At 43.7% G+C, this 12214-nt stretch overlaps 1 protein-coding gene across 3 annotated transcripts in view; it reads left to right on the forward strand.

Moving 5' to 3' along the window:
• Nucleotides 1-11994, forward strand: part of LOC121554979 (GRAM domain-containing protein 4-like) — an 87651-nt gene extending 75657 nt beyond the window's left edge. For 2 of the 3 annotated variants that reach the window (XM_041868720.1, XM_041868722.2), the window contains 11 exons: nt 3512-3560; nt 3681-3752; nt 3844-3887; nt 4011-4120; nt 4553-4707; nt 6746-6763; nt 10579-10723; nt 10856-10949; nt 11209-11299; nt 11466-11534; nt 11631-11994. In XM_041868720.1, the coding sequence (XP_041724654.1) occupies nt 3512-3560; nt 3681-3752; nt 3844-3887; nt 4011-4120; nt 4553-4707; nt 6746-6763; nt 10579-10723; nt 10856-10949; nt 11209-11299; nt 11466-11534; nt 11631-11744 (961 nt within the window). In that variant the 3' untranslated portion in view covers nt 11745-11994. The remainder of the gene's footprint in view (nt 1-3511; nt 3561-3680; nt 3753-3843; nt 3888-4010; nt 4121-4552; nt 4708-6745; nt 6764-10578; nt 10724-10855; nt 10950-11208; nt 11300-11465; nt 11535-11630) is intronic. The other variant, XM_041868721.1, reaches the window with a different exon arrangement.
• Nucleotides 11995-12214: the final 220 nt, after the last annotated feature.

Here is a 12214-nt window from a genome sequence, read left to right on the forward strand (position 1 = left end):
TTTCGCTCCAGTAGCGCTCACTTCACGAGCTCAGGGCGTGCCCGCCCCAGCATGCATTTGTAGTCTACTTGTGTGCTGCTATAGCCCCTTGCTTTAGCTGTCATGGAGTTCGCTAAATATTTTCATAAAGAAACTGATAAAACACACAGGTTCAAAATCAAGATGACTTACAAAGATGAGGAGGTCCAAGAGCAAGAGAGGGAGTGCTGTGATGTAGTGTCCACAACTAAATAATCATTGGGGAATCTGAAAATACACATATCCCAAAAGCATGATGGTGTACTTACTACATGCACATGAAAGGAATGAGGTGGGTAGATGACTAAGTGTCATTGTAGCAAAGTATTTATAAACAAAAAATCAGATCTCTTAAACGTTTCGTTCATTTTCGTTCTATTATCTAAACAATAGGTCATAATTGATTTTGGCCCAATAGGCCTGGCATATTCCCACGTTCAAGGAGATTTCCATTTTGATTGGGTTATTTTGCCTAAAAACCTTTAGGCCTACCTATAGAAAATTTTAAAAACATCTCTGCCCAGCCTGGCAAGAGAGGCCAAAAGGGGTGTTTAGCGTCCCCAGTGGCTCTGCAAGTGTGGAGAGGATATTCTCCGCTGCTGGCCGGCTCTCCAGGCACCATCGCATGAGCCTGAAGCCACAGACTGGCCAAACTCGTGTTTCTAAAAATGAATTCAAAGGCACTACTGAGTCATTTTTTGTTTAAATTGTATTTAATTCTAAGTAAGTCACAATTTATAGACTATAATGATTTAATACAATGAAATGTTTAAATGCGGAGCGTTTTATGTCCCTACCAGCTTATTGTGTCACACTCGCAAATTCTTCACAATGTATACAATGTAAGGCTATAGCCTTGAAATAATTTAAATAATATAGCCTAAATAATTCATTTTCGTTTCGTCTTAGGCTCCCTGTCTGGCTCCTGACCTATTTAGAGTGTTTATATGTTGTTTAATATGACATGTAGCCAATTTGAAATTGTTTGCTTCTTACATTCACCTTTTCATGTTTTATTCAAATACATTTCATTCAAATCCATATGGTTTGGTTTCAATACAAACAATTGGTAGGTCCAGGTAGTCACAAAAATTGATGGGTGTTGGTTAAATTGTGATTTTTAATGAATGGAGCTTATTTGGAGCTGCAGTTTTTTTTTTGTGAGCGCGGACATGGAGCGGTGAGCGTGATTTCCAACCGCTCAACTCAGCTCACATGCTCTGTGTAAATATAAACGCAACATGCAACAATTTCAAAGATTTTACTGAGTTACAGTTCATATAAGGAAATCTTTCAATTGAAAAAAAAAATTATCTGTGGATTTCACATGACTGGGAATACAGATATGCCTCAGGTCAGACATCCCTTAAAAAAAAAAAAAAAAAAAGTAGGGGCGTGGATCAGAACCAGTCAGTATCTGGTGTGACCACCATATGCCTCATGATGGGCGACACATCTCCATCGCATAGAGTTGATCAGGCTGTTGATTGTGGCCTATGGAATGTTGTCCCACTCTTCTTCAATGGCTGTGCGAAGTTGCTGGATATTGGCGGGAACTGGAACACGCTGTCGTATACGTTGGTCCAGAGCATCCCAAACATGCTCAATGGGTGACATGTTTGAGTATGCAGGCCATGGAAGAACTGGGACATTTTCAGCTTCCAGGCATTGTGTACAGATCCTTGCGACATGGGGCTGTGCATTATCATGCTGAAACATGAAGTGATAGTGGCGGATGAATGGCGCAACAATGGGCCTCAGGATCTCGACACAGTATCTCTGTGCATTCAAATTGCTATTGATAAAATGCAATTGTGTTCGTTGTCCGTAGCTTATGTCTGCCCATACCATAACCCCACCGCCACCATGGCGCACTCGGTTCACAACGTTGACGTCAGCAAACCGCTCGTCCACACAATGCCATACACGCTGTCTGCCCGGTACAGTTGAAACAGGGATTCATCCGTGAAGAGTACACTTGTCCAGCATGCCAGTGGCCATCAACGGTGAGCTTTTGCCCACTGAAGTCGGTTACGACGCCGAACTGTAGCCAGGTCAAGACCCTGGTGAGGACAACGAGCATGCAGATTCGCTTCCCTGAGAAGGTTTCTAACAGTTTGTGCAGAAATTCTTTGGTTGTGCAAACCCACAGTTTCATCAGCTGTCCGGGTGGCTGCTGTCAGACGATCCCGCAGGTGATGTGGAGGTCCTGGGCTGGCGTGGTCACATGTGATCTGCGGTTGTGAGGCCGGTTAGACGTACTACCAAATTCTCCAAAATGACGTTGGAGGCGGCTTATGGTAGAGAAATTAACATTAAATTCTCTGGCAACAACTTGGACATTCCTGCAGTCAGCTTGCCAATTGCACACTCACTCAAAACTTGAGACATCTGTGGCATTGTGTTGTGTGAGGACTGCACATTTTAGTGGCCTTTTAATGTCCCCGGCACAAGGTGCACCTGTGTAATGATCATGCTGTTTAAGCCGCTTCTTGATATGCCGAGCTGTCAGGTAGATGGATTATCTTGGCAAAGGAGAAATGCTCACTAACAGGGATGTAAACAAATGTGTGTAAAAAATGTGAAATAAATTAGCTTATTGTGCATATGGACAATTTCGGGGACATTATATTTCAGTTCATGAAACAAGGGACCAACACTTTTACATGTTGTGTTTATATTTTTGTTCATATTTACCAAGTTGGGTACATACTCTACTCTCTTTCATGTAATTACACTGTACCTACCTATTTAATGTGGGGCAGCTAATTTTCACCAAATCCTTTAGAGCAGGGATGGGTCACTTTGATGGGGGTGGAGGCCACCAAAAATCTGAACTCATCATAGGGGACCGCAGTGGCTCGCGGGTCTGCGTACCCTCATCCATACCCACACATGCAGGCAGAGCCGGCTCAAGTCTTTTAGGAGACCCTATGTAAAACTTTGTTTCCCACCCACCTTGCGAACAAACATTTTAGCGGCCCCCCTCTTGACAGCAGAGGGGAAAAACTGAAGTTGTAGAGTTATTTTCCTGCAATTGTACACATTTTGCCATGTGGTGTAAAGAGAAAATGTCATTTTAAAGCATGTTTGCTGCAATACTACTCATTTTGCCATGGGGTGGAGAGAATAAATGGAATATGAATTCTGAGTGAGAGTGACTTAAAAAATCAATGGGTTCACCCCGGTCGGTAATTCGACCATGATTTACTACAAGTGTAGATAGCTGGCAGCTAGACTAACTTAACAATCAGAAAAATATTAGCTGACATGGACTAATTGAGTGACTGACATAAGAGAAAAACTGCTGATGCACAACCCACATTTTGTGTATTCTATTATTCTAACTGTCAACAGTAAGTTGAGACCCCGACTGAGTTCTAAAAAAAGGAAAAAGAACATTGAAATTGATCCGCAGGTGAGGGCCGCCAGTTGCCCATCCCTGCTTTAGAGTTTTGACATTATTTTGATGTCTTCACTTTTTTTTTTCCAGAGGTTGGAGGATTCAGTGGAGCATTGTGCCGGATATTACGGATCCTATAGTAAGAGACCTCCCATTTCACATGACTTCCTCTTAGCTTCCTGACTTCACAGGAATTGGCCTGTCGTATTTCCTGCCTTTGGAATGGAATGAGCTGATTGTTTGGGTTTGTTTCATGTAGGAACCGTCAAAGGATGACTTGACTGTGTCTGAAAAGTTCCAGTTAGTGCTTGATGTTGCACAAAAAGCACAGGTACAGTAGTAGCGAACACACACACACACACACACACAAACACCACATTAAGACATTTTGGAAAAGTCATTTTGTTGTGCTTTTTTCACAGAACCTTTTTGGTAAGATGGCGGATGTATTGGAGAAAATAAAGAAGTAAGAAATAGCTGTTTCACTGTCTTACCATTCTATACTCTTTCCCTCTGAAGTTGGTCTGTATAGTTGATCAAACGGTTTCTCTCTCGCCCTCCCTCCCTCTCTCTCTGTGTGTGTTTTCAGCCTGTTCATGTGGGTGCAGCCTGAGATCACTCAGAAGCTCTACATAAGCCTGTGGGTTGCCTTCCTCTCCTCCTGCATACTGCCCTATAAACTCGTGGGCTTCATGATTGGTGAGTACACGCACACACAAACATACACACAGCCTGCTGCAGCCCTCACACACACACACACTGAGTGAAACGCTATGTAACATTCAATATAAAAAACCCACTTTATTGTCTTCATCGCTGCTCAGGGGCATTGTGTCTCCTGGCACACTGATATTCAATGTTTGTTCCTCTCTAAAGCAATTAGTCTTCTCTTGTGTGTTCACTGTTGGTGCCTGTGGAGGCTTTAAGAGGAAGCAGAATAACTGAGACATTTAGTTTACAGCAGACACACATGTTTTATGAAATACATAAAACGTGTAAACAACTAAGTATACCAACATATGTTTTGGTACAATCCATTGTACTTTTACAAGTCTCTAATTTGTTTTTGGGTTTTTTTTATCTGAAGAGAATTGGCTTTTTAAAGTCTCTCTTTCTTCCCCTTGCTCTCAGGGCTGTATGCAGGGATCAAGTTCTTCATCATAGACTTCTTGTTTAAGAGCTGTCCCAAGCTGAGGGACAAATATGACACACCTCACATCGACTGGAACAACCTACCAACTGATCCACAGCTGAAGGAGAGGACCAACGCTACTATGTCCCGACGGGTGAGGACACACACTTATAAATGCATGCGCAGACGCAAATATATACATTTCCACACACACGTAAGCAACATGTGTACGAATTATTTTTCCACATTTTGTTACGTTACAGCCTTATTCTAAAATTGATTAAATTGTTTTTTCCCCCTCATCAATCACACAATACACCCATAATGACAAAGCAAAAACAGGTTTTTATACATTTTGGCAAATTTGTAAAAAATAAACTGAAATATCACGTATCAAGTATTCAGACCCTTTACTCAGTACATTGTTGAAGCACCTTTGGCAGCGATTACAGCCTTGAGTCGTCTTGTGTATGACGCTACAAGCTTGGCACACCTGTATTTGGGGAGTTTCTCCCATTCTTCTCTGCAGATCCTCTCAAGCTCTGTCAGGTTGGATGGGGAGCGTCGCTGCACAGCTATTTCTAGGTCTCTCCAGAGATGTTTGATCGGGTTCAAGTCTGGGCTCTGGCTGGGCCTCTCAAGGACATTCAGAGACTTGTCCCGAAGCCACTCCTGCGTTGTCTTGGCTGTGTGCTTAGGGTTATTGTCTTGTTGAAAGGTGAACCTTTGCCCCAGTCTGAGGTCTGGAGCAGGTTTTCATCAAGGATCTTTCTGTACTTTACTCTGTTCATCTTTCCCTCGATCCTGACTAGTCTCCCAGTACCTGCTGCTGAAAAACATTCCCACAGCATGATTCTGCCACCACCATGCTTCACCGTAGGGATGGTGCCAGATTTCCTCCAGACGTGATGCTTGGCATTCAGGCCAAAGAGTTCAATCTTGGTTTCATCAGACCAGAGAATCTTCTCATGGTCTGAAAGTCTTTAGGTGCCTTTTGGCAAACTCCAAGCGGGCTGTCGTGCATTTTACTGAGGAGTGGCTTCCGTCTGGCAACTCTATCATAAAGGCCTGGTTGGTGGAGTGCTTCAGAGATGGTTGTCCTTCTGGAAGGTTCTCCCATCTCCACAGAGGAACTCTGGAGCTCTGTCAGTGACCATCGGGTTCTTGGTCGCCTTCCTGACCAAGGTTCTTCTCCCCCGATTGCTCAGTTTGGCCGGGCGGCCAGCTCTAGGAAGAGTTGGTGGTTCCAAACTTCTTCCATTTAAAAATTATGGAGGCCACTGTGTTCTTGGGGACCTTCAATGCTCCAGAAATTTTTTGGTACCATTCCCCAGATCTGTTCCTCGACACAATCCTGTCTCGGAGCTCTACGGTCAATTCCTTCAACCTCATGGCTTGGTTTTTGCTCTGATATGCACTGTCAACTGTGGAACCTTATATAGACAGGTGGGTGTGCCTTTCCAAATCATGTCCAATCGATTGACTTTACAGGATGCACCTGAGCAAAGGGTCTGAATACTTATGTAAATATGGTATTTCTGTTTTTACGGTTTTATACATTTGCAAACATTTCTAAAAAACTGTTTTAACTTTGTTATTATGGGGTATTGTGTGTAGATTGATTAGCTTTTTTTTTTTATTTAATCCATTTTAGAATAAGGCTGTAACGTAACAAAATGTGGAAAAAGTCAAGGGGTCTGAATATATTTTCCGAATGCACTGTATACAATAACGCACACAATGTCATCTCAGAACTTACTCTGGGGGCGCACAAATAACTCGCCCCATAGTGAAAGGAACCAATTCTTTATCCAACCCAAATTTCCCTAACACTAGCCTTCATCCAAATGCTAAATAACTTAACCCTAACCTCATTACAAAAGTATCTATTACAACTGAAGCATAGTTTTTTGTTTTTAAATAATAACCGTAACTGTCAATCCAACATTGTAATTATTTTATCTTATGATGAGTCTTAACCCCTTTTATGTTGAGCCCTTACTTTAAACAAACCTAATTTACCTTGTCACTGCCATGCTCTGTCATCTGTGTATGTGTGTGTGTGCGTGCGTGAGACTGTGTCGAGTGTTTGCGATGACTATCTCAGCCAGTTGGCAGTAATGTTAGTGGTGCTAAATGGGCCTTGCTTTAGTGACTGTCACTATACGTTGTGTTTTGTTTCTCTCTCTCAGCTGTCTGGGTCTGAGAAGGTAGGGACTCTGGTGTGCCTCTGTCCCCTTACGTTACATAGTGCCTGTGTGTGCCACCAGCTAAAACATGTATGTGTGTGTGTGTGTGCGCGCACTGAGTGTGTGCGTGTGGTTCACGACAAACCTCCCAACATTAACTGAGTGTTTGAATAAATGGATCAAAAATGTCAATGGATTTATCCACTTTTAGTGGGCCATAATGGCATAATGTTAAACTCGGTCCAAAAGAGACACTTATTAAGCTTTAATTGAACCAGTCTTAATCGAAACAATTATGAATTCATTTGTGACATTTTTTAATCCATTTTCACAGACATGTAGTAACCAGGTGTTCAGTGTGCTGACACAACCAGCACTGTCAAAAGCAACTTTATTGTGACTAGAGCAGTATACATTATAGTCCGGTTTACAGTAGCACCTTTATTTCCCCCATAGTTTACCTCTAGAACACTAAAATTGTTATTACCTCATATCGATGGTAAGGTAAAACTTTCTAGTGATTCCAATTAGTAGTAGGCTTTGTATAACAATCACTCAAAAAATTTGAATCATTTACCAGGTAACCCTTGAAAAACAGCGCTAACTAGTGTGTCTGAATTACCCAACTATGTAGCTAAGACTTATTCTACTGGTACTCTAAGACTTATTCTATTCTACTTCTAGATAACATTACAAATAGTCCCATCTATCTACTGTATAGCTAGGGGCCTGCCTGCCTGCAGCATGAGGGAGTATATTGTACTGGAGCTGTAAACGGCATGGCCATTTATCTGCAGAGTTCCCTACTCTCACTCCCAGCATTACAAACACTAACTAATCTGCTACTATACCATACTGTCTTTACTGTACACTTACGTCTGATCCCCCCCCACCCTTCTGCCTGAAGTGTGCACTCGCTCACCTCCCTTCAGGGATTTAGCCTTCACTAAAAGCATTGGATAGGTGGGTGTAAGCATGCATAGGCAAAAGACAGGTGGACAATGTTCCACCTTAATTCTATACACTAGTGAGGGGTAATGAACCAGTGCACACTTCAGGGCAGAAGGGTAGAGGGATACCCTTGGAACACAGACAATTAAATAAATTGTTAAGTTAAATAACAAAATGTCCTCACTTAGTTTCATTTCTAACAGAGATGACTGACTACCTACATGTACAGTACTATAGTGTATGTACTGTAAGTGTACTGTGTCTATATGAGTGTGTCTGGGGGGGGTCGGGGAACTGCTCTGCGCTTTGCACGAGACCCTCACCCTGAGGCTGATGTTAGATAAGACACAAGTTGTTTGCAAGGCTATGTTATGAGGAGCACATACTCCTACTGTGTACAGTCGTGGTCAAACGTTTTGTGAATGACACAAATATTAATTTTCACAAAGTCTGCTGCCTCAGTTTTTATGATGGCAATGTGCATATACTCCAGAATGTTATGAAGAGTGATCAGATGAATTGCAATTAACTGCAAAGTCCCTCTTTGCCATGAAAATGAACTTAATCCCCCAAAAAACATTTCCACTGCATTTCAGCCCTGCCACAAAAGGACCAGCTGACATCATGTCAGTGATTCTCTCACTAACACAGGTGAGAGTGTTGACGAGGACAAGGCTGGAGATCACTCTGTCATGCTGATTTGAGTTAGAATAACAGACTGGAAGCTTTAAAAGGAGGTTGGTGCTTGAAATCATTGTTCTTACTCTGTTAACCATGGTTACCTGCAAGGAAACACGTGCCGTCATCATTGCTTTGCACAAAAAGGGCTTCACAGACAAGGATATTGCTGCTAGTAAGATTGCACCTAAATCAACCATTTATCGGATCATCAAGAACTTCAAGGAGAGAGGTTCAATTGTTATGAAGAAGGCTTCAGGGCGCCCAAGAAAGTCCAGCAAGCGCCAGGACCGTCTCCTAAAGTTGATTCAGCTGTGGGATCAGGGCACCACCAGTGCAGAGCTTGCTCAGGAATGGCAGCAGGCAGGTGTGAGTGCATCTGCACGCACAGTGAGGCGAAGACCTTTGGAGGATGGCCTGGTGTGAAGAAGGGCAGCGAGGAAGCCACATCAGGGACAGACTGGTATTCTGCAAAAGGTACAGGGATTGGACTGCTGAGGACTGGGGTAAAGTCATTTTCTCTGAATCCCCTTTCCGATTGTTTGGGGCATCCGGAAAAAAGCTTGTCCGGAGAAGACAAGGTGATGCTACCATCAGTCCTGTGTCATGCCAACAGTAAAGCATCCTGAGACCATTCATGTGTGGGGTTGCTTCTCAGCCAAGGGAGTCAAATCACATTTTATTTGTCACATACATGTGTAGAAAACACACAATATACCCAAACACACAAAACTATAAGGAATGGGATTTAAGAATATATACATATTTGGACAAGCAATGACAGAGCGGCATGGACTAAGATACAGTAGAATATTATAGAATAGAATGCAGTATATACATATGAGATGAGTAGTGCAAGTCATGTAAACATTATTAAAGTGACTAGTGTTCCATTTCTTAAAGTGGCCAGTGATTTCAATAGGCAGCAGCAGCAGCCTCTAATGTGCTAGTGATGGCTATTTAACAGTCTGATGGCCTTGAGATGGAAGCTGTTTTTCATTCTCTCGGTCCCAGCTTTGATGCACCTGTACTGACCTCGCCTTCTGGATGATAGCGGGGTGAACAGGCAGTGGCTCGGGTGGTTGATGTCCTTGATGATCTTTTTGGCCTTCCTGTGATATCGGGTGCTGTATGTGTCTTGGAGGGCGTGTAGTTTGCCCCCGGTAATGCGTTCGGCAGACCGCACCACCCTCTGGAGAGCCCTGCGGATGTGGGCGGTGCAGTTGCCGTACCAGGCGGTGATACAGCCCGACAGGATGCTCTCAATTGTGCATCTGTAAAAGTTTGTGAGGGTTTTAGGTGCTAAACTGAATTTCTTCAGCCTACTGAGGTTGAAGAGGCTCTGTTGCGCCTTCTTCACCACACTGTCTGCGTGGGTGGACCATTTCAGTTTGTCGGTGATGTGTACGCCAAGGAACTTGAAGGAGTTGGTGGGCTCACTCACAATTTTGCCTAAGAACACAGCCATGAATAAAGAATGATACCAACACATCCTCCGAGAGCAACTTCTCCCAACCATCCAAGAACAGTTTGGTGACGACCAATGCCTTTTCCAGCATGATGGAGCACCTTGCCATAAGGCAAAAGTGATAACGAAGTGGCTCGGGAACAAAACATCGAAATTTTGGGTCCATGGCCAGGAAACTCCCCAGACCTTAATCCCATTGAGAACGTGTGGTCGATCCTCAAGAAGCGGGTGGACAAACAAAACCCCACAATTTCTGACAAACTCCAAGCATTGATTATGCAAGAATGGGCTGCCATCAGTCAGGATGTGGCCCAGAAGTTAATTGACAGCATGCCAGGGCGGATTGCAGAGGTCTTGAAAAAGAAGGGTCAACACTGCAAATATTGACTCTTTGCATAAACTTAATGTAATTGTCAATAAAAGCCTTTGACACTTATGGAATGCTTGTAATTATACTTCAGTATACCATAGTAACATCTGACAAAAATATCTAAAAACACTGAAGCAGCAAACTTTGAAGACCAATACTTGTGTCATTCTCAAAACTTTTGACCACGACTGTACAGATGAATGGCCTCCATCTTATGTTTCCTCTCTCTATGTGAGAGGCTGTCTACCAGTTTAGTCTCCGAGAATCCGTAGTGGAAGATGGCTACAGTAGTGCTCTGTAATAAAATTATTCCTCCTCCTCCCTCTCCTTGTCCCACCCTCCTCCCCCTCCCCCCCTCCTCCCCTCTAGATTCAGCCTGTGGTGGCTAGAGGTAGCCTAGCAACCGTCCCGTGCGGTGTAAACCTGGATGGTGACAGCACCAGGATTCATAGCACCAAGAAGGGAGCCTTTCATGAGATATTCAACGTCTCAGAAAATGAGCGCCCTCTACCAGGTCAGAGGACTTACTGCACCTACAATATTTTTATTCGTTTTTTCCCTGCCATTCAAATAAATATTGTTTCAATGCATTCAGCCGCTTGATGAAGTAAATCAATATAAATTATTTTTGCGCGTGTGTCTACAGTGTGTGAGAATGGGTGGAGGTGCTGCCTCATCAACAGAGACCGGAAGATGCCAACAGACTACATACGAAACGGCATGCTCTACGTTACAGAGAAGTAAGTAGACCTACCTCATCACACTAGCTTGTCCCTTCAAGTACTTCGTCACAATAGCTTTTCACCTCTAGTGGTCTGCTATTCCTTTTTGGTGTGCTATCTTTACTCTCTGATATGGGTGTAAACAATATGCCACAAAATAGTGCCACTATGTTGCAGATTCTCAGAGCTAAATCCAAGAGCGGATGATTTGTGCTAACTCGTCTCTCCATCTTTCTATCTCTCCTCCTCTCTGTCGCCATCTCTCTTTGTCTCTCAGTTATCTGTGCTTCGAGAGCTCCAGTTCCAAATCGGCCTCCTCCAAGAAGAATAAGGTCATTAAACTGGTGGACGTCACAGATATCCAGAAGGTGTCTATCTACACTAATTCAATATTTTTATCATATCCTTTCCATGTTTTCTGTGATATCACATCCTGATATGCATCTTCCAATAACTGATAGATTCTTTGAAATGAATCTATCATGAATACAATTATCTGATACCATCTCTTCTCTCTCTTGTCTCTGTTCCCAGTACAAAGTGCTGTCTGTCTTACCTGGGTCTGGAATGGGAATCTCCATAGCCACTCCCTCCACACAGAAGGTATGGAAATAAAGACTTATTTGACCTTTTTATTATCCTTCACATATTTATCAATAAATTAAATGTAATTTGTGGATTTCTGTGTCTCCTCCTCAGCCTCTGGTGTTTGGTGCCATGATCCATCGAGACGAGGCCTTCGAGGCAATCTTCACCCAGTACATGAAGATCATGACCACCTCCAGACCACCCTCGGGCAGCCCTGAGCTGTAGCCCTGCTATCCCCATGGACAGAGGCCTGGGCTGGGGTCAGGGCTGGGCCACCTACCCCTGAACCCTCCCTCGCTGGAGGAAAGACAATTGGGGAAAGTGACGGGACACACACCTCTTCTCCTCCCTCTCTTATCTACAGTGACTGGACAATCTTCTCTTCTTTTATGACTGAGAGGTGTCTGTGCGCGCGTGTGTCTGTGCGCGCGTGTGTCTGTGCGCGCGTCTGTGTCTGTGCGCGCGTCTGTGTGCGCGTCTGTCTGTCTGTCTGCGCACGTCTGTCTGTCTGCGCGCGTCTGTCTGTCTGTGCGCGCGTCTGTCTGTCTGCGCACGTCTGTGTGTGTGGAGGTGGGACTTGTAGTCCAATAGGGATGGTGCACACATTCCTACACTGTCTATGTCGGAACGAGGATGGGGGGATGAAGAAGAGGGGGTGAGGGGACATTATTTTTAACACAGACATCTCATCATAG

This window comes from Coregonus clupeaformis, chromosome 40 (genome assembly GCF_020615455.1).
Source record: "Coregonus clupeaformis isolate EN_2021a chromosome 40, ASM2061545v1, whole genome shotgun sequence".
Lineage (NCBI taxonomy): Eukaryota > Metazoa > Chordata > Actinopteri > Salmoniformes > Salmonidae > Coregonus > Coregonus clupeaformis.